Source organism: Mesoplodon densirostris, chromosome 8, assembly GCF_025265405.1.
Source record: "Mesoplodon densirostris isolate mMesDen1 chromosome 8, mMesDen1 primary haplotype, whole genome shotgun sequence".
NCBI classification, from domain to species: Eukaryota; Metazoa; Chordata; class Mammalia; order Artiodactyla; family Ziphiidae; genus Mesoplodon; species Mesoplodon densirostris.
In genome coordinates this window covers 50172616-50194801 of record NC_082668.1, presented here as the reverse complement: position 1 = coordinate 50194801, position 22186 = coordinate 50172616, and the positions used below count along the sequence as shown (strand labels likewise).

The 22186-nt window shown below is 34.9% G+C and overlaps 1 protein-coding gene across 1 annotated transcript in view; it reads left to right on the top strand.

Annotated features, from left to right (window-relative positions):
• Positions 1 to 22186, top strand: part of FSIP2 (fibrous sheath interacting protein 2) — a 128131-nt gene that overhangs the window by 83306 nt on the left and 22639 nt on the right. Inside the window, exons 16-18 of the mRNA XM_060106711.1 lie at positions 1561 to 8051; positions 8100 to 10570; positions 12422 to 21885. Of these exons, the coding sequence (XP_059962694.1) occupies positions 1561 to 8051; positions 8100 to 10570; positions 12422 to 21885 (18426 nt within the window). The remainder of the gene's footprint in view (positions 1 to 1560; positions 8052 to 8099; positions 10571 to 12421; positions 21886 to 22186) is intronic.

Below are 22186 nucleotides of genomic sequence, written 5' to 3'. Positions count from 1 at the left end.
TGATAAAGCAGCATATTAACAATACTCTTGTATGTGTCATAATAGGAAAAAAACTATGGATCAAACTGAGTAATCATTTATTGATATTAGTGTCCCTCTTTGCCCTTTCTTTCTTCTTTAATATGTTTACTTTAAGTTAATTCTTAGATTTTACAGTAGTCTAAAGTTCTCATCAAAATATAATTTTGGCTCTTCAGGAAGATGTCTCATGGGGATGAGCAGGAAGTCAGGGAAGGGTCATTAAGGGACCTAGCCATCAAATAATCATAAAACCAGTCTGTCATGGGAAGCCATTAACAAAATCACTTCACAGACTTGGCTGATGAGTTGGGATGCCTGGGTTTGTCTCTAGCCAGTTTGGTGGGAAACACCCCAGTCACATAAAAAGGACCTGGTCACCTATGAGCTGAGACTTGGATAAGAGGGTATTTTTATAAGGCCTAATTCTGGATCCAGTCAGACCAGTTAGGAAAGAGAGAGAGGTTTCAAAACAACATATATTCTGACATACTTTTTTCACATGGACTCAATTCATAGAACATGTAGCAAAATGAAAACTTTGATTCAAAGTTTTGGCTCATTCAATGCAGCCAAAAATAAATAAAATAAATTTAAAAAATATTTCTTTTCAGTATATAATTTGAGGTATATAGAAACAGATAGATAGATTTTGTTTCTACTGTTGGTCCAGTTTAAATGTAGGACAGCACCACTGACCACTAAGGAAACTGTCATTCAAATCTGGTCCCTGAGTTCTTATTTCCAGCTCAAAATGAGGGATTCTTCGACACCTATTCTTGCTCAACCCTCCTGACTCTTTGAGACTCAGTTCTAGATTGCCCTTGTCTTCAATCTAGATTCATTTGTTCCCTCAGTGCATCACCTTTTCTCAGCCTTCTTAAGACAGTTTCCACTGATACTTTCTTGTTGGATACAAAGCCATTCAATCTCTGTAAAGCATGAACTTTTTTGTTGCCTATCAAATGATTCTTAGCAATTAGCTGTAGTCATTTCCATATATACACATCACAGGCTCACCCCTGCAGCAGGGAAGGGGAGGAGATATGGCTTCTTTTCCATCCTTACATCTTAGCTAGACAGATGCCTCTGAAGGCACCCAAATGTTTTGACTGCATCTGTTTGAGAAATGCTTTGTTAGAAATAATCTGGTTCATTTTAAAGTACTTTTGCTGGGTTATAGACACCATGTTTCTTCTTGCCAAAATACTTGCCTGTAATGTGCCTGGATAGCAAGTTAGTGATTTTTTTTTCCAGAAATTCATTTATCCTGGCAATAAATGTTGTGTGGGGGGGAACTTCTGAGGGAATGGGAGTCAAATGGAAACTTATACAAAAAGTATTTTACTGTAGCACAGAATAAACCAACTTGAAATTAATTTGAAATTCTAAATAGATTTTCTTTCACTGTGTTCTTTTTATAACGATGATGGTATCAAGTTATGCATTGTTTCACATAAAAAATTAAATGTTATCCTCTGTCCCAGAATAGAGTAAGTTGTTAACATGATTTTCTTTTCATTCCTGCTTGCCTCTTTCCAGGTAACTTCTGGGGAACTGAATAGCATAATTCATAATATAATGACCTGGGTTGTGGCTACAGTGACCAGTATATTATACCCAGCCATCACAAAGTATGAAGAAAGGTTGAAAAATAATGCATACCCAGTGTGTGATGACTCCATCCTCTCTTCAGATAGTTTGAGTTTTTGTAGCACATGCAGTGAAGAGTTTACATATGGAAGCTACACATCTGCAACAACTAAAACATTTCAGGGAGAGCCCTGTGCATTTGCAGTTGACATATCAGTAAGGCGACCAACCACACCTTTAAAACCACCATCTGCCCATGTGGAAAGAACAGCTGTGGGAAAAACATATCACATTAAAGAACAATCTATAACATCTGAACTCAAATATAATAAAACAAGCATGATATATACATACCCTAAGTTCAGAAGTTGTAAATCTGATAGTCACCTTCTAGCATCATTTGAAACGGGCACAAAAAAATTAAAGGATGCTACCACTGAAACAGATGGCACAAAAAAATCAAAGGATGCTACCACTGAAACAGATGGCTTAGAGAGTCCATTGTTTTCTGATCAAAAAACAAAAGCCATGAATGAAATGAAGAGTTTAAAGAATGTTTTTGTTAACTTTAAGTGTCACTTAAAAGGGGAAACTAAATTGATTTTGGAAAGCATTTTTCAAGAAATAATGTCTGATTTAACACAGGCCATTCCTTCTATCTCTTCTGTTACTGCTGAAGTTTTTGTTGACCAAAGTAAGCCTGAAAAAGGAGACTTGGTTTCTAATGCTGATATCTGCTCAGTAGCTTCAGAGATCGTGGAAAATATGCTTGAGAAGCTACAGTCTGCAGTTGAGAAAAAATGTATCCAGATATTTTCACAAGAAGATTTGTCAGTCAACATTAAACCAAGCTTAACACCCAGTGGAGAATCTCTCACTCCATCATATGGAAAACCTTTAATAGATTCACTGCCTCATACTGTGGAACCCATGTGTGATATTGCAGAGGATATGGTGCATGCCATTTTAGAAAAGCTGATGACTCTTGCATCTTGCAAGCAATATGAATTTCCTCATCTGGAAGATGCAGCTAAACTTTCCTATCAGCAACATATGGCAGACCCAACATATATGCGCCTTATAAAAGCCAACAAAAAGAAATGTAGTGCTGAACTTGATGCAGCTAATTTAATTGTTAAAGAAGAAATACAAAATTTAATGTCAAATATTTTTTCCCAGTCCTCTTTGGTTGGCTATATAGAGGAAGCAATCAGCACTATACTAGGACATGTACAAACCGAACTTAACAATGAGAGACTTATTCTATCTGATGAAACAGTAGTATTCCTTAAGCTGCTCGATGATATCTTTACTCAGTTACATCAGGAACCAGTACAAGCAGATAATCAAAAATGTAGACATTCTAGACTGAGAAGTCCTTCTGACACTGAAGTAAAGTGCGGACTCACTGGCACTAGATTATCTAATGGTTCTGGGTGTGGAAGACCATTTCCACCTATTAATGTTTCTGGCATGGTCCTTTATTCTGAAGATGATAATGAAGAAATAGACAAAACTGTGGAAAATGTGCTTGATTCATCTTTTAAAGATGAAAAAGCAAAATCACAAGAACAGATTCCTGAGCATTGGTTTACAAAAGGAAACACTTGTCCTGAATACAAAAGAAATAGCAAACAACCTACAAAGCCTGCTTCTTCAAGAAGGAAAATTGCATTTCGTGATCGGAGGTTAAAGGCTGAGCTACCATTTTTTAAGAATAAAATTTTAAAGGAAAATCCCTGTTTAAATAAAGACATTTTGTTTTTCAGCCAAGATCAAAAGCATCAAATACAAAAGGCTTCAGAAAACATAGTTAAAAGTATTTTAAAGGAAATGCTCAAGGACATATCTTCTATTCCTCCTGGCCATTTAGACAGTAAAACTGGCAAAGAGGCTTCAGTTCTTGTTTCAGAAAAACCTCAAGTACTGTCACATCAAGAATGGATGGACCAGATGTTTTCTGTGTCAGAAATTAGTGCAGTGGCTCAAGAAATAACAGATGCTATATTAAATACACTTCATAAGGCAAGCTGCATTCCCAATACCACCAAAAGTTCCATTTCATCATCAGTTCATCAAACTTCTCTAGAGAGTCCTGACACTCTCCACATGGTCAAAGAAGCACCAAATCAAAAGCCATTAAAAATATTGTTTGAGAGTGAAAATAAAATGAAATATTTATCTTCACTCGATGTAGATCCTGCAAAGCCTTCCCTGTTAAAATCTGAAGAAAGTGAACCTAAGCCTATAGATGACATTACTGATAAGATCATTAATGCAGTTTTTAAAAGGCTGAAGTTATTTATTTGTCCAAAATTGCAAATGGGCTTCAAACCTTCACTTGCAGAGCAATCTTCATTACAATCTCAACTTCGTACTTATACAACTAAAGTGGTAAACATTGTTTTGCATGCTATCCAGAATGAACTGGAACTCAATATGAAAAACTTAAATCTTAGGGAAACAGACCATACCAAATCCCTTACAGGTAAAGGATTTTTTACTGACACTGATAAATTAGAATCTCTTGTCTCAAATCTCAGTGATGACATTATGGCATCTCCAGTATTAACTTGCATTTGTGAAATATTATCAAGTGGACATTCAGATCAAAGCAATATTTCACTCCCTTCAGATAATCCAAAGCCTATGACGTCATGCAGATCTGATAATGTTGATAAAGGGAACATTTTGCCAAGTGGACAGGATAAAAAAACTTTTTACAGATTTTTAGCTACTCCATGTGCTCTCCATAGTGTCATTAGTGAAAAAGATCTCAAAGAGAATTCCAGATTGCAAGTGTTAGATAATATTGGGGAAACACTCTGTGAAATGTTATGCAAGCTCATAGGAATCCACCCTTACTGTCAGCCATCTTGTAGTAAGCTAAGCAGAGAGAAGACAAATGAGAATCAGCAAACAGCCACTGAAATGCAGTCTAATGTTCAGCTCATTTCCACAACAATTTTTGAATATATCCTTGCAAAATTATGTAGTGTTGACATGGATAGTAGTTCTGTAAGTTCAGGATTTAAAGCTGTCTCAGAGTCTCTTGATATTGACAGCCTATCGTTTACTTCAATTATTGAGGAAATGGCCAAGTGCACTGACATAATCTCCAGCATAGTTTCCAGGATGGTTCAGAAGGGTAATAAAGAGATGACTAAAAGCAAGGAAAAATCTATTGCTCCTAAGTCTTCCAAAACAGGGAGCACAAAAGAAATTCATTCTAATAAACTGAAAGCTGTGGCTTCAGATATTCTTAATATGGTTTTTGCTAAACTAGAAGGGTTTGCCAATGGAAATTTAGAAACTCTGGAGGCGTCTATCGATGGAAATAAAAAAAGCAGTAAGATGGACTTGGAATGTGAAAGTCCCAGTGTTTTCACGGACACACATGAAGAACTATTGCAGTCTGCTTTATACACGCATGCAAAGAAGGTATCAAGTGCTATTTTGAAAGCTATTCAAACAGAATTAAATATGAACTCATTAGATTTGAGGACAAGTATGGAAACACCACCATCTGACAAACAAATGCTTGAGAATATAGTCAGTTTAATTTTAGATGCAGTATCCTCAGATATGCTTAATGAAACTGAAACTGAAGAGAGAGGCATTCAAGCTTATAGATACAGGCCAACCTATGGAAATATTCTTCCTGGTGGAGTTGAATCAGATTCATTTCTAGAAGATGCTGCAAATACAGAGAGAGAATTCATTGGAGAGAGAAGATCACTTAGAGAAGAAACTAAATCAGATTCTCTTCAACAATGTGTTCTAGAAAGAACCTTAAACAAAATTGAAGTGAAACTCAAAGAACCACAGAAATCTCCAATTGTTCCCATTATAAGAAATATTTTGAATGAAATTTTTCAAAGTGCTTTGATCAGTCAATTAAATGTGCTTTCTCTCTCCCATTCCTATTTAAGTGGCATCCCTCACAATGTTGAAGAGACAGTTGCTCAAACATCTGTTCAATTTATAGATAAAATGATAATGTCTGAAGCAGATGTAACCATAGTGGCAGGTGATATTGTTAGAACTGTGTTTGATAAACTTTATTTAGCTGCTATGACAGGGAGAAATGCAAGCGAAAACAGGTATAAGACCATCACCTTTTCAACAAATGTTTCTTTTCATGAACACACCAGTGGAGGAGGAAAGCCCTCCATCACTGTGCCAAACAAGAATCCATATACTCTTCATTCCAGATTCAATGTTGACACACAGGCTAAAGTAAACATAGTTGAAGATATTGTACAGGCAATATTAACAAGTTTAGAAACTTTTGCTACTTCCAAAGTACAATCTCTCTTTTGTCCCCAGATCAACTTCACAGTTCCAATGGCTTTACCTATTCAGCAGGATAAGAGTACATTAAGCAAAGCATTATCAGCCAAAGATTTGTATTCTGATGATCAATTTTCCTGTTGCTCAGTGGATCATATTATGTCAGAAAAGACCAATTCATTATGTCAAGTCTCTTTGAATAAATTAAATACATATGCAATAGAAGTGGCCAGAAAAATTTTACAAGGAATCAAACATGAATTAGATAAAGAAAGGGAAAATTCTTTAACTCATAACATTGTGGTTTCTGAAAGTATTGCAAGTCAGATTGTTAACACAGTGTTAGATATTGTATCATCTAAAGGAAAATGTGACAAAAACAATTCTGACAAAGAGATTAATTCAGATCAGCAAGAAGGTATAATTGAAAAGCTGTTTATTAAGGGTGAGTATCAAAAAGTACTTCAGTTTCAAATACAAGATACCATTGAAAGTATCTTATGTGATATTTATGAAAAAATACTGTATCAGAATAATCTCACATTTGCCACACCTGCTTTGAAATATAGCATAGCTGGCAAAAATTCCAGAGCAAATTCTGAAATGTTCATTGAGGGTGTAAATAAGATTCCTCCAAATTTTTCAGTTCCTAAGTCAGATGTCATTTTGATATCCAATGATATAGTAGATAGTGTTCTTCATAATCTCAGTTCTGTCATACTTAGCATAAATTCAAAGGATCCTACTTCTACAAGATTGCCCCTGACCTTTTGTGATATGTTTCCAAAAGCAGAGTGTCAACAGCCTCTTCTTATGGAGTCAAAAAGTGAAAGAAAAACAGGGCATTTTCCATCTTCAAAAAATCTGAAATCAGCTTATGCTAATGATACTCATATAACTATAGTAGAGAAAGAAGACCCCACAAAATCTGTTCCTGACCCATGTGAGGAAAGTGCTGACTTCATTACTAAAACTATTTTCAATCGGTTAGAATCATTCGCCACAGAAAGAATGGATTTGTTAATTACTCTTGATTTCCAGCCTAAAGAAAAGTCATGTCTGAGCCCAGAACTGGAAAACTGTAGACAAGATCACAGCATCTTTCGTGAATCAAGCCAGGTGGAATCAAATGTGAATATTCTGAAAATATCAAATGAAACTGTTCTCAGTGAAGAGCTCACAGATTTCACTTTTGCCAGTTACAGAGAAAAACTTGGATCTACAATTCATCTATCACATGCTAGTCTTAAGGAATATGCTGACATAATTGCCAGTGCCATTTTGAAGCTGATTAAAAATGACTTAGACCTCAAAATCCAAAAGATGCATCCATATCCAAACAACATTTCATTCCAAGAAATCACCACTGTGAGTGAAATTGTCAACAGTATCTTAAAGATATTATATAATAAAAGATCTGTAAAGGAAATCAGTTTTTACTCAAAAGACAATCCTAACTTATTTTCACAACTAACTGCATCAAATGAAATATCACTGGGACAAAGAGCTCAGGAAACACAAACCAAACTGTCTCTGTTTTCAAAGTATCCATTAGAACAAAACCAAATGGCATCGGAAAGGGAAAGCCAGAGAATTGTTCTAGAAGAAATATTTACGAAAAATGAAGAATCAAAACAAAAAGAAAGAACTGCATTATTCAGTGAAGTGGAAGAAATTTTAAGTAAAGTGTATCAAAGAATAATGGAAATCATAGGCCATTTGCCTTCATTTAATGAAATCCCCCACTTTATGTCTAACTCTAAAATTAAAACATTAGACATAACACAAAAAAACTTCTTTCAATCCCATATTAACAGTGTAGCAAGTGACATAATTGAAAGCATTTTGGGAGGAATGTACTCTGTAGTTGTGACATCGTTATATGAAAATAATAAAGTACAAGCAACTGACAAAAATATTTTACCAAAGAAATCATCATGCATCAGAGAAGCTACAAAAGCAGGAATAGGAAGTAATCTCACTAACTATATGCTACCACAGGTTTATCCTTATGCAGGCAGTCAAAATGTCTCTCTACTGGAAAAAACTTTTTTACAATGTTCACCATTAAAAGTGGGGAAGGATTTAGTCCAAATAGTTCTCAATAAGATCACAAATTTTGTCTCACTTTATCTAGAAGAGGCCCTGTCCCATAAAGGTTGTTCTGTTGAGTTGCAACCTCTAAGTCTATACAGTTCTAAACTGAGCCCTAAGGGCAACCCTAAGCCAGGTTTTAAAACAAGTTTAAAAGCAAGATCAAAAGTTACTCCTTTGCCTAAATTTAGAGCAAAACCACACCTAGGACCTAGTTATACTAAGGCCAAAAGCAAGACTAAATTAGGTCCTGGAGAGAAGACTCCAAAAGACATCTGGTCCAAGACTGCCATTGGGCTGCCACACATCCTACCAACGGGAGATGCCAAAAACTTACTGGAAGTGAAGTTGCCTACTTCAGAACTAAAAATGTATGCCAAGGATATAATAAGTAATATCTTGAAAACAACTGTTAAAGAATTTGAAAAGGTGATGCAAATTAGAGCAATGGTAAGTGATAAAGCTTTACCATCTGATCAAATCATGGCAGCAAATAAAGTAGTTAGTACGGTTTTGCAAGGATTATATGCTACAAATAACCAAAATTTGGCTAATCCTATCATATTCTATCATCTGGATGATCCCAAACTTTCACAGGGGAATAAAGGTGCAGAGTCTCTTGCCAAACCACAAGCACGTTTTTACTTGGAAAATGTTTCTTCACAGTTAGAACAGATTTTTCCTAAAGAAGGTATATTTAAAAAAATGTTTGACAAATGGCAAGCAGAATCAAATGACATGGAAAATGAAAAATGTAAGCTCTTGATGATAGCTGAAAATGGTTTAACTGAAATTTCAATAAAAGCAAAAGAATTAGAATATTCTTTTTCACTTTTAAATTTGCCACATCTTGAGGATTGTGAAAACAGGTTTCATAGTAGTTTTAAGGGAGCTTCTACGAGAGCTGAAGACACCAAAGCACAAATTAATATGTTTGGAAGGGAAATTGTTGAAATGCTATTTGAAAAATTACAGCTGTGCCTTTTATCCCAAATGCCCACTCCACGTGGTAAAGAAACTCCAGCAAGCAGGAAAGAACACATTACTACTAAAAGTAAATATGGTTTTCTAACCAAGGACAGCCTCAGCAATGAACCAATATATAACACTAAAACCGAAGACCAAAGTCCTTTGGGCTCTAGCAACCAAATTGTTCGAGAAATTGTAGAAAGGGTTTTAAACCTGTTAGAGTCATTTGTAGACTTACAGTTTAAATATATCTCTAAATATGAGTTTTCTGAAGTAGTGAAAATGCCTATAGAAAACCTTTTTCCTGTCCAACAGAGACTATTAAGCAAAAAGATGTTGCCAAAATTACAACCACTAAAAAAGTTTTCTGATGAATCCAAGTCAAGTACTGTCATTTCCAAGGAAAATGTACAGAATACCCTTCTACAGGTTCATTCATTCCATTCAGAGTTACTTACATATGCCATTAATATTGTCAGCGACATGCTTGGTATAATTAAGAGCAATCTGGTCAAAGAAATTAGCCAAGCAGAACCATCTTCAATTAGCATATTGAAAGAAAATATTGCAGCAAGTGAGATCATTGGTACACTGATGGACCAGTGTACTTATTTCAATGAGTCTCTGATCAAAAACCTTCCAAAGGAAAGTTTGTTCCAAGGAGTAGAAAATACCTACATTGTTAATCAGGTTGAATTAGCAACTAATACGAAAATGCCCATGTCAAAGTTAAAGGAAGTAAGATTCGGGAATCATCCTCCACAAAGTAGTGTACCAGGTTTAGGGTTTTATTCAGAGGAAGATAAGAAAAAAAAGTATAAGTCTTCATCAAATTTACCCTTATATTCCAGAGCCTCTGTAGAAGACACAATTAGAAGCTCAGAGCCAATGGAAAGGCCTGATTCAGAAAACATACCATCATGCTCTAGAAACAAAGTACAAGACTTTAGCCCAAAGGAATCTGACTTGGGCTATTTTGCTCAAGCTATGAAAGGAAATAGCTCCCTCCCTGAAGGGAGTGTCTTACAAAAACCGTTAAAGAAAGCAAATGAATCCACAGAAACAGCATTACAGCAAGTCATGTCATTCATGGAAATGAGAAAAGGTGAAAATCCAAGAGTGTTTCATTATGAGATCTCCAAACCAGTTGTTGAGCCAAACCAAATTCAGACAACTGTCTCTCCACTCAAAATTTGTTTAGCCGCAGAAAATATTGTCAGTACTGTGCTGTCAAGCTACGGCTTTCCAAGTCAACCACACATTAATGAGAGCACAGAAACAATGAAACCATTTTTCATATCAAAGCAAAACCCTTTGTCTGTAATATATGGTCAAAAGAATGAGGAGAAAAGCTTGCATAGAATGTGCGATAAAAGAAGCAGTTGTATACCTGAAGAAGAAAATAAAAAACCTGAAGCCAGCAGGGGAGATTTTTCTTTAATGCAAAAACGGGAAAATAAGAGTTACCTGAAGATAAAGACTCTGAAGGAAGTTGAAGTCATTGCTTTTGCTGATCATGAACTGGGTCCAAATGAAATTCATTTGGTAGCAAGACATGTCACCACATCTGTGGTCACATATTTCAAGAACTTTGAAACTAGAGGTAAGCAAGGGTGGGCATAATTTAGAAAAAAATAGATATATTTAAAAGTGGGCATAATTTAGAAAAAAATAGATATATTTAAAAGATATCCAGTCCAAGAAGCTTCATTTACTGTTTTTCTGAAAACAGCCTTAGAAGGAGGGTATTTAATTACTTCTTAATATATCAGGATACTAAAAAAAAAAAAAAGTAAACATTCATATGGTTTGAATCCGAAAAGGTCTGTCTCTCAATTTTCCATATCTGCAGATGAGAGAAAATGTGACTTTATTAAAGCAGGGGATTTTGGTTGAACATGAGGTACGAGTTCCAAAGATCTTTTAAAGTTCTCATGCATGACTTCTTTATAATCATACCAAATGTACAGGTAACTGAAGGTTGTGATTCAACTTTAATGTGTACAGTTGAAGTCGTTGCTATTATTAGTTACAGTGTATAAGAACAGTAGTGTTAAACATCTTATTTTGCTTGTATTCCAGTGTTATTAAATTCCTTTTAAGTATAATACTCTAAACATATATTTAACAATATTTTTCATTCCCTTTTTAAAAATGCTTATCTGTATATGCTAGAGGTTGAACCATATGTGATAGCTACTTTCATATGTGAAAACCTATTATTGGAAAGCTCATAAAATTCAATCTAATAATCTATTATAGCCTTGAACTGGATCAGTAATTCTAGTTGCGAATAATTAGTTGCTACGTTACCAGTCCAGATACATCACTTGCCCATCATTCAAACTGCAGAACACAAACTATCAGTCCTACGTACCTGCACAATGAGGCCATTTCCTATACTTAAAACTGGTATAATTTCAAGGTGGACAGTTGTGTGTCTGCAATTGCAAGCTTATAAGTAGAATTTCTTTAAGCATAGCCTAATTGAACTTAGAGAATAAGAAAAACAAAGCAAAGAAGAGAAGATCCATGATTCCCTCCCACTGGTATTTGGCTCTTTCTATCATATCTCTTCTCTATTCCCAGACATGTCCGGGGCCTTCCAGCGATTTCACTCATGTTCCTTCCACATGAAACACTCTTTCCTCCCTCCCTTCATCTCAACATGGCCACAACCTGTCTAGCTGTCAAAGTTCAGCTTAAAGCCTCCCCTCTCCACTGAGTCTTGCCTGATTCCACATGCAGAGGTATAATAGGTTATTACATTCTGAGGAAGTTTTGTGAAAAAGAGTATGTAGCTCTGGCTACCACTCCAAGAAATCGGCCATACCAAGTAGGTATATGATTTGCAGTACTCTGTTGAATAGCAGAATACAGTCCTGTGCCTGGCTGGGTTGGCCCATCATCTTTGTGACAAACTAATCTAGGGGTTAAAGTACTGCTGATGTTACAGTCCATCTCTAACCTTTCTGAAGTGAGCACACTTTTATTTCAGTCAAGTTGTTATTGCAACACAACTCTTTAGCTTCCTAAAAGTAATACATAACATTATATGTTTGACTAAAAATATTTTTAAAATAATTATATGAAGTCTCTAGAGATCACTGCAGACATGTTAAGATGTAACACCACACTTGGAAATCATTTCTCTGCCCCAGGATTTCCAGCTTCTTCAAGCACCTTAACCCATCTAAGCAAGACAGGTATCAGCACTAGACTTAGAGATTTGAATTCTTCAGGGTTATTTTCTCAACTTTATGGCTAAAACTAAGATTCCACAGGTGGGAACATAAGTATCTGAAGAAAACCCAATATCTTTCTTGACTAGATTTTTCTTTTTCTTTAGTGAGGTATTCCAAAGGTGAAATTCATATGTAAATAACTACCAATATATAGAATTTTCCATATGTCCCTTAATGCATGCTAAAATGGTAATGTTTTCTTTTTTAAGTTTCCAGTGAGGAGGTGTCTATTGTTTCCCCACCGTCAAGAAAAAACTATGAATCAAAACAGCCTCTAAGAAGCATATACAATGATTCTTCGCTTTGTCAATTTTGTGAACATCTCACTGAGTCCGTCATTTGCCATTTAATTTCAAGCATTTCTGATTGCACCACAGATAGCAGAGAAAAGGAGAAAGATTCCCATGCAGCATTTAACACAATTATTTCAATTGATTCTCAAGTGTTTGAGAGTAGGTCAATTTCTGTTGGAGAACTTGCTTTAAGTATTTCTGAAATCATTGCTGAAATTCTTTTAAATAGTAACATCATAGAGACTGACATTGCACAGCAAATGTTTTCGTTAAAAAGAAAGTACATTTGCTGCCCAGGAGTAGCTGCTGCTGACTTTGATGGTCTCTTTCAGGATCTCTTACTAGGTGTGATTCATGTACTGTCCAAAGAAATAGGGTTAAATCATCACCTGGAAAACAGTGGAAGAAATAGACCATTTTCCATGCTTAGAAGCAACGGTGTGCCCATTTGCAACAAAAAAAATACCATGCAAAGACAGAAAGCTTCCAGAGACTGGGAATTATCTACTCACAAAACTGATCATATCATTCAAAAAAATAAATTAAGTTATCTGGCCCATAAGTTAGATAGTCTGGCTGGTAGCCTAAAAACTCATGAATCCAAAGAAGTAGTCAACAAAGTTTTCAGTATTGTTTTGGATTTATTTTTACCAGATGAACAGCCAGATGAGGCTATGGATGCTGATAAAAAAGCAAGAATATTTTTCTCATCATCAAATGATTGGCAATGTAATAACATACTTGGAAATAACTTAGGGCTTACCCCCAAATCAGTTTTCCTTCTCAATGTTGTGTGTGAGAAACTTATTAGAACACTTTTAGAAAAATGCACAAACTCTGTCTTTCTTGATAATAGCCCTCTTTCTGAAGAGATATCAGCAGAAGAATGTCAACTTTTAAAAATACTTCAAAGTGTACAAGATGAAGAATTTGATTATTGTAAGAGAACGATGGACTGTGAACAATTTCAAGGGGATTATATGTCAGACGTTTTGGAAAATCTGGCAGAAATGGATCAAGATTTACTGTCATCAGACTCTATTCTTACTGTTCTTTCCCACAGCTTGGTTAAATCATTGATGGATAAATTATGTCACAGTATACAACTCCCCCAAAGTCCACCTTTTGCAAACAAGCATTTGAAGTATGGAACGAGAGAAATACAGTCTAGTTTCATAAAAACAAAAAGGCCAGAGTTAACAGAATTAGGACAAGGTAAAGGTTCTTTAGGACTCACGAGTTATGATGGCAATGCTTTGACAGGACCCCTGAATAATCTCAGTGTAGTTAACTCCAAAATACAAGCACCATTTGGCAAGAAGTGTTCAGTAAATTTTGCTAATGTGTCACCTCTTAAAAGACAGGGAACAAAGGATATGGATACAATAGCCATCCATAATAAGCTATGTCCAGGAGATATGAATACGGGTGTTTATTCAGCCACATTTTTAGAGGACATAATTTCAGAACTGTTTTTTAACCTCTCTATTTCACTGTGGGGCAAAAGTGAAAATATCACTGACGCCCACCTCAATGAGATGAATGCATTATTTGTCAACAATGTAGTGAATGAGTTTAATAAGGCAAGGGTCACTGTTTTACGGAATTCTGAAGAAAGGCTGTGTTTTCCACCAATCTATAAAGAAACTTTTAGTAGGATTGTTGACTCAGTTTATTATTATGTTTTACAGCAATATAAGTTGAAAATGACCTGTGGTAGTAATCTGGCATGTGACAGTACTTCAATAGCAGAACAAATAACGAATAGCATATTATTAGAGATTTTGGACTACCAGCTCCCATCTTGCTTCAGGGGAAAGCCCTTACATAATTCATACTACCCTCTCAACGCTGAAATTATATTACAGAAACTTCAAAACAACCTGAGAGAATTTACTTCCCAAGCTAGGTCTTCAGCAGGCTATAGCACCATGTTATCACATTCATTTTTAGAAGATATCATCAGAAGACTTTTATCTCAACTCATTCCTCCACCCAGTAAGGCGTCCTCTTTGGGAAAAAAATATTTCATGAGTTCAGATTTTAATGAAACATCTACCTGTATAATAAATAAGGTTATATCAGCCATTTCAAAACATAAAATTTGGTTCACTATATATGATAATCAATATCTATGTACAGGAAAAAACCTCCAGAAGATGGTGGATTCTGTTTATAGAAATATTATGCAAACATCTGACTCTCTTCTTTCAATACAGAAAAGTATAGTCAGCAGAAGCCCAATTATGGTTGACCAAATAGCCAGTTTTATTATCCAAGAGATTATTGAAAATCATCTTCAACGATTTTTGTGTGGAGAAGGTTTACCTCGTCCAAAGACTCCATTGGATACAATATCAAATATGGTTAAACAGGTTCTCAGTGAAGTCATAGAGTCACACAGACCCCAGACACCATCACCCTCAGGTATTTACCCGAAGACATTTGTAAGGGAAATTGTTGCCAGAGTTTTATCAAAAATTTTCAGTCCAAAGCATAACACTGAAATTGAGCTGGAAAACATGACTCAAAAAATAGTAAGTTCAGTAAATAACCATTTTGACAAAGCTAAAGTTCACATTCTATATAATGAAAAAGAACAGTCTTACCCCTCTGAAGATACAGATATTGTGGATGAACTCGTCACCTCAGTTTATAGAAATGTTTTAAAACAGCATGTATTGGACCCTGAGGTTGATAAAGAGTCTGAAGACAGCGATATTTTTGTGGAAAAAATTACCAACTTAGTTGTAGCAGCTATTTCAAATTACCTTCTTCATCCACTGTTTTCTGGGGATTTGTCATCTTCTTCATATTTTATTTCAACAACTGAGAATATCACTCAAGATGTTCTTAGTAACATCAGTAGGTCTACCAAGCCAAGTCAGAGTTTATCTCCATATAACACCTTGCTGCCATACACATTTTTAGAAGACATGATCAGAATACTATTATCTAGAATTTTCCCTTCTGCATCTAGCATTGTTGCAAACAGAGAAACTCCAAAAGATAGATCAAAAGTTAATTTCAATGAAATTGCTTCAAATATAATCAGTGATATTAGGAAGAAAATTTCCCAACATGAAATTCGATTTTCAAAAGATGAAGAAACCAAGTTTGTTTATTCAGAAGACAATGTTCAGCACCTTGTGGACTCAGTATTCAAAAATATTTCAAACTCTGAGTCTCAAGAATCAGTTGAGCAAAATATCACAAGCAGTAATGATGTTTTTATTGACAGAATAGCAGGTTTTATCATTAAACATATCTGTCAACAACATCTTCAGCTATTTGTGGACAGAAAGTCATTACCTTCTTCATCATATACATATTTTGGTGATGAGAAAAGGCAGTGGTTTTATGCCAATGTTTATTCCTCAACTTTTTTGGAAGGTGTGATTTCTGGGGTTTTAAGCAAGATATTCCACAGGGTGTTAGACATTGTACAAACAAAATCAGTAACAGATTCAGAAGATGAACTGTTTGATAAAGCTGAAAAACTCATACAGTTCATAACAGAGGAATTCTCAAAAGCCCAAGTTAGCATTTTAGAGAATGCTGAGGAAAATTTATGTTTGCCTCCAGTGGAGAGAGGTGTAGTCAAAAACATTATTGACATGGTGTACAGCAAAGTTGTGCAAGCATATGAAATGGATATGATGCCTGATAAAGATTTTCTAAATGACACAAAGACACTGGCTGCAAGGATAACTAAAACCATCCTAGCCGAAACCTTTGATTTCCAAATTCATCCAAATCTTATAGAAAAATTTCCATTTGGATCACAATCCAAACTTAGTACTGATATTTTGATAAAGAAAGTTCAATGTGACATTACTAAATCAAGATTCCAAAGACAGGCTTCAACAATATATACTACTATGTTATCACATACTCATTTGGAAAAAATTGTGTCTCAGCTTATATCTCAGATGAGTCCATTGGCCTCCAGTACAGAACACCCAAATACTTCTCAATCAGACTTAAGTAATACAGTAATAAAACTAATAAATGACATCATGTCAATAATTTCAAAACATTCAATATGTATTATTAAATATGGGAATGAAAAACATAGTATGATTTCAGAAAAAGATATCCAATCCATGGTTAATTCCATTTATGCTGATCTTTCCTATTCAAATATATTCCAGTCTCTTACAAAAGATAAAAAAGATATAAGTAATATACCTGTTTCAAAAATAGCAAGTTTTATAATAAAAGAAATCTTTAACCATCATCTTCAGTTATTTTTATCTGGAGATAAAACTCTCCTTTCAGCCGCAGTTGATCAAACTTACAAACAGAAAGTAGTAGATCCTAAACAAAAGGAGTTGTCTTTCATTGTGAATTCAGTTGTCTTTTGGGAGGAAGTAATTTCTGAACTTTTATGTAAACTTCTTTATGCACTTTCACATAATGTCTTGGCTGCTGAAAACCCAGATACAGTAAAAGACAAAATTACTGGCATTGTTACAACATCAGTAAAATCAATTGTTCTGGAGTTCACCACATCGGAGATTTTAGTTTCAGATAACTTTGATGATGATATGTGTTTTTCAGAAGGATATAAAGAAATGGTTAAAAAAACAGTCAACCTAATTTATGAAAAAATATTAAATGAATATAAATCTCTGATTCAAATATATAGGGCTATACAAAGTGACTCAGCTTGTTTTGGGAGAAAAATATATAATTTGCTTTTGGAAGAAATTTATGATTATCAGGTGCAGTCATTAGTTTCAGGAGAATTAGTATCTTCTTCCTACTCTTCCCCTCAAGCTGATAAAATCATCAGAAATGTGCTCAATGTCATCATGAGAGATAGCCATGCCTTGCCATTATGTATTACTGTGCTGTCATGTTCTCTTTTAGAAGACATGGTTTACAAGCTTCTAGTGCGTATCTTCCTTTCAACTGACACTGAAAGTGAACTACAAGAGGAAGAGGTTTCACCAGATTATGAGTTTGTGGATGCAGCATCAAAATTAACTGATGAAATTATCAAAGAAATTTCTGAACATGAGATCCTTCTTGGTACGGCAGAGGAGAATGCAGAGAGTATGCAATTAGAAGTGATTGAGAATTTGGTTTACTCTATATGTAATAATATTTTGAAGAAGTCTGAATTTCAAGCTGAAGTCCAGAAAGATGCAGACAAAAAAGGAGGCTCATTTCCTAGTAAAATAGCTGGCTTCATTATGAAGGAAATCATGGATCATCATCTGAGGCCATTTTTACATGGTGAAGAATCATCTTCCAATAACTTATCTAATTATGACCATGTCTCTGTACATACTAAACCTGGTAAAGAAAAGAGACAGCTTTCTCTATATTCAGCTACATTTTTGGAAGATGCAATTGTTGACCTTGTTCACAGGTTTTACTCTCTTCCAAGTACTACTGAAGATTCTAAGAAAAAAGAAACACCAGAGCCAGACATTGTGAGCTTGGCTATAAAATTTGCAAACTCTCTGATAGGAGAATTTAGGAAAAGTGAAATTAAAGTTCTACCAAATGCTGAAGAAATTTTTTCTTTTCCACCAATTGATAAAGAGACAGTTGATAAGATATCCAATTTTGTGTATGATCAGTTCATAGGAAAGTATGGATCTAATGCTATTCAGAAGGATGATAAAAATAACATTGTTACAGATATGATTGCTGCTTCAGCCCAGAAGGCCATCTCTGCTTTCAAGATTCAACCACTTTTTTCAGGAGACTGGTCTTCCACCTTCTATTCATTTCTAAATCCAGATAACATCACCCAAAGGGTTAAACACCTTCCACAGAAAACCTCTACACAGATAAACAGATGCTTAAAAGGGAACCAACTTACTTTACCAGAACAATCATATAAACACACATCTCTAACCTCAGACCAGAAAAATGTGTTGGACACTTTGGAAATAGATAGAGGTGCAATGAGTAAAAAGAAAAGTTTCAAAACTAAGGAGACATCAATGAAAAAAGGTGACATCCAAGATCCAATAGTTACCTCTGTAACTAGATTTATGAAAAGCAATATGGTTAACCTGTTATCAGAGTCAGCTGCAGATGTGGCAAATAAAAAGAATGAAAATAAAATGGGAATTCCAATTCAAAAATATAATGTATCAGAAGTTACTTCTCCAACTACTAGTGTGAAAAGTAAAGATAAACAGGAGCCGTATTTGAAGGGAACACTTAAAAATAATGAAATTGAGAAGAAAAGCATATCACCTTCAAATAAGGAGGGGCAAGGTAAGGAGGTACACACACAATTTCTAGTAACTACTGATGGTACAAAATGTGAAAAGGAAATACTTGGACCAGAGTTTGGAATAGACATTGAGAAGGAGATGGACAAAACAAGAGAAAATTCATTAAAAAAAGACAAGCCCTTTCAGTTAGCTTCTTTGACAACCAAAGCAAGAAATACAAAGACAACAACAGAGAAAACAGTTGCCCAAAAGCCAAATGATGAGGAGAGGAAAGACTCTCCAGCTCAAATAGATATAAAGGAAGGACAGTGCTCAGATTATAAATGTATTCAAAATGTCATTGAAAATATTTATGATAATATCTTAGGAATAGATCATTCTCAAAAATCAGCAGATGATTCAAAACGACAAAGTCTCCCAAGTTATATATCATTGCCTCTAGTTCAAGAGGTTGGCAAGGATTTTGCACAGTCCATTTCAACAAAGGATTTATACCTGTCAATTAACAAAAATCTCCCTGACAAAGAGAAAAAAGAAAAAGAGAAAGCAGGAGAAATAGAAAAAGAGAGGGAGAAAGAGAAAGAGAGAGGGGAAAAAAGAGAAAAAGAGAATATAAAAGTTAAGGATATTAAAAAGGAACCTAGTAAATCAGACAGTCCTCAGTACCCACCAAAAAGTGAACCTGCAATTTTTCCTGCTAAATTTTTAGAAGATGTTATCACCGAAATGGTTAACAAATTGGTCTTTTCTTCCTCACCAGAAACACAAACATATGATAGATGTCAAAATGTAAGTGATGATGAAAATCAAGCTGAACTCTATGACACCGCTATGAGACTTATTGATTCACTGTTGAAGGAGTTTTCAGATGCTCAAATTAAGGTATTTAGGCCAGATAAGGAAAATCAGTTTTTTCTACCAGTAGATAAAGTGTCATCAGTTCCTAAAGAACCTCCCAGTCATAAAGAATCAAATATAGATAAAGCACCATCCAACGTCAAGAAAATAACTGTGGATAATATGCATAAAATGACTGAAAAACCCTCTTCAAGTAAGATACTTTTCCTAGATAAAATATCAATTGATAAAACATTGGTCAACAAAGTCGTTCACTCCTCTGTGTGCAATATTTTGAAGGAATATAAATCTCAAGACTCCATTTGTAAGAATATAAAGAGTAATGGGGGAAATTTAGCAAGACGACTAACTAGTGCAATGATAAGTGAAATTTTTCAACATAAGCTAAATTTGATATCGTGTGATGAGTTTCCACCTTCATCATGTTTGCCTCTGGAAACTAAGGATGTTGTTAAAAAGGTCCAAAAGGTGGCTCAAACAGCCAGCAAAGAATGTCAAACATCATTGCCATATACCATCATGCTGCCTCATGAATTCTTAGAGAATGTGATTTATGCTCTTTCATCTAAAATTTTCCCAACAGTATCCAACACCGAAGCAGAAACACCTGAGGGCAACTGGTTCACAGAACTAGATTTCCTTCAAATGAAGTTATTAACTACAGTTACAACAGAGATCTCCAAAAATGAAAATATGATTATACAGTATGTGGAATCCTTACATCCCAATGATGATGAAATTATTCAATTAGTGGTTCACTCGCTCTATAATAATCTCTTGTCACAGTTTGGATCACAAGAGATTATACAAAATTGTGCAGCCAGTGGATGTAGAATTCTTTCAGAAACCATGGTTGACTTAATTCTACAAGAAGTGACTGGCAATCAGTTGCAGAACTACTTTTCTGGAGAGCTAACTCCATATCAGTGTGCAGAAGTTGACAATGTTGTTGAAAATATTCTTAAAGATATTATCCAAACTGCTGATGTTCCCCAGCCTCAACCATCACATGCTCATATACTGCCTTATAGCATAATAGAAGAAATTGCTGTAAAATTTTTATTGATGCTTTTATCTATGTTTCCAAAAGTAGATAATGAAAGACCCAAATCCCTAGAAACTGAAATTCAAAAAATGATCTCAAAAATATTAAATTCAATACAAGAATTTATCTCCAAAAGTAAGATTAAAGTATCACCAGCGAAGGAATTGCCTACTGTACCTTTAGCTGACAATGAAACCATTGAAAAAGTAGTTAATTCTGTTTATACCAGTATTTTAAAGCACTCTGGCTCACACATTTCTATATTTAAAGATTTAATGGGTAAGAGTAATATCCTCTCTGATATAATAGGTTTTTTATTGGTGAAAGAAATTTCCAATTCTAAATTTCAACCTCAAGTAGAAGAAAAATTATCACGTTCAGAATTAGCTCTGGAAGCTATCAAAATTACGGAAAAAGTGATCAAAATGATTGATGAATTTAAGTCCCAGGAAAAGTCTTCATCCAAAAAAAGTTGTGTGTTAGATGCCACGTTTTTAGAGGAAGGATTGGCTTTGTTCTTGGCTAAAATAGTAAGGTTGCCAAGTGCCTCAAGTAAACATGCAAAAAACTTATCAAAGCCTGAGTTAAATAAAATTGCATCTCAACTGACAAAATCTGTGACAGCTGAAATTTCTAAGAGTAATATTAATCTTGCTGCTGCTGATTCTGAAGAACACTTTTTAAATCCAGAAAGTATAGAAATGATTTCTCAGGTTATTGATTCTATTTATAGTAATGTACTACAACAACCTGGAACCCATAAAGATCTTTATTATGATATAAAAAGTACAAATGGAGTTTTCCCTAAAAAAGTGGCCAGTTTAATTATTAATGAAGTTTCAAATTTTCCCTTAGATACAGTTAGTCCAAAGAATTCAAATGCTGGTCTCTTCAGAGATCTAGACGTTAACAGAATTGTTCAAAAGGCACAAGAGCATGCTAAAGTGATCCCTGACTTAGATAAAGAAGAGTCAAATAAAGATCCAATTGTAGAGGACTCTACAATTAAAATAGTTCCACATGTTGGGAATAAACCACTCAAAATAGATCCAAACATTATCTCAGAACATTTAGCAGTAATTTCTGTAAAAACTCAACCTCTTGAGAAACTTAAGGTGGAATGTTTAAAAAACACTGGACATAACATAGCAGAACTGAGAAGAGCATCAATAAGTAGAAGTTATTCCTCAGACACATCTACTGTAGGACAGTTAAAGAGAGAAAGACGTACCTCATTGAATAAGATGGGACGACTCAATGTAAAACCCTTTGAGGTAAGTGAAAAAGCAATAGAAAAAAAAAGTGAGCCATGATTGTTCTGTGATTCCCTTCCTCAAATAGGTATATGGGAATGTATTTGTTGTTGTTGTTGTTATTGCCTAGCCCAATAGGAAAATTGGTTGCACGAGTTCATTCGTATAGTTATATGACTTACTGGGACTTGCCATATCAGCTCTGTGGCTCACTCTAAAGGTCTCAGGCTAGTTTTCCTAAGACAATGAGTTTAAACTGACTTTAAAAAAATAATGGGAATATAGGGACATACCCTTAACAGTAAAATCAGGCTGACTGAAA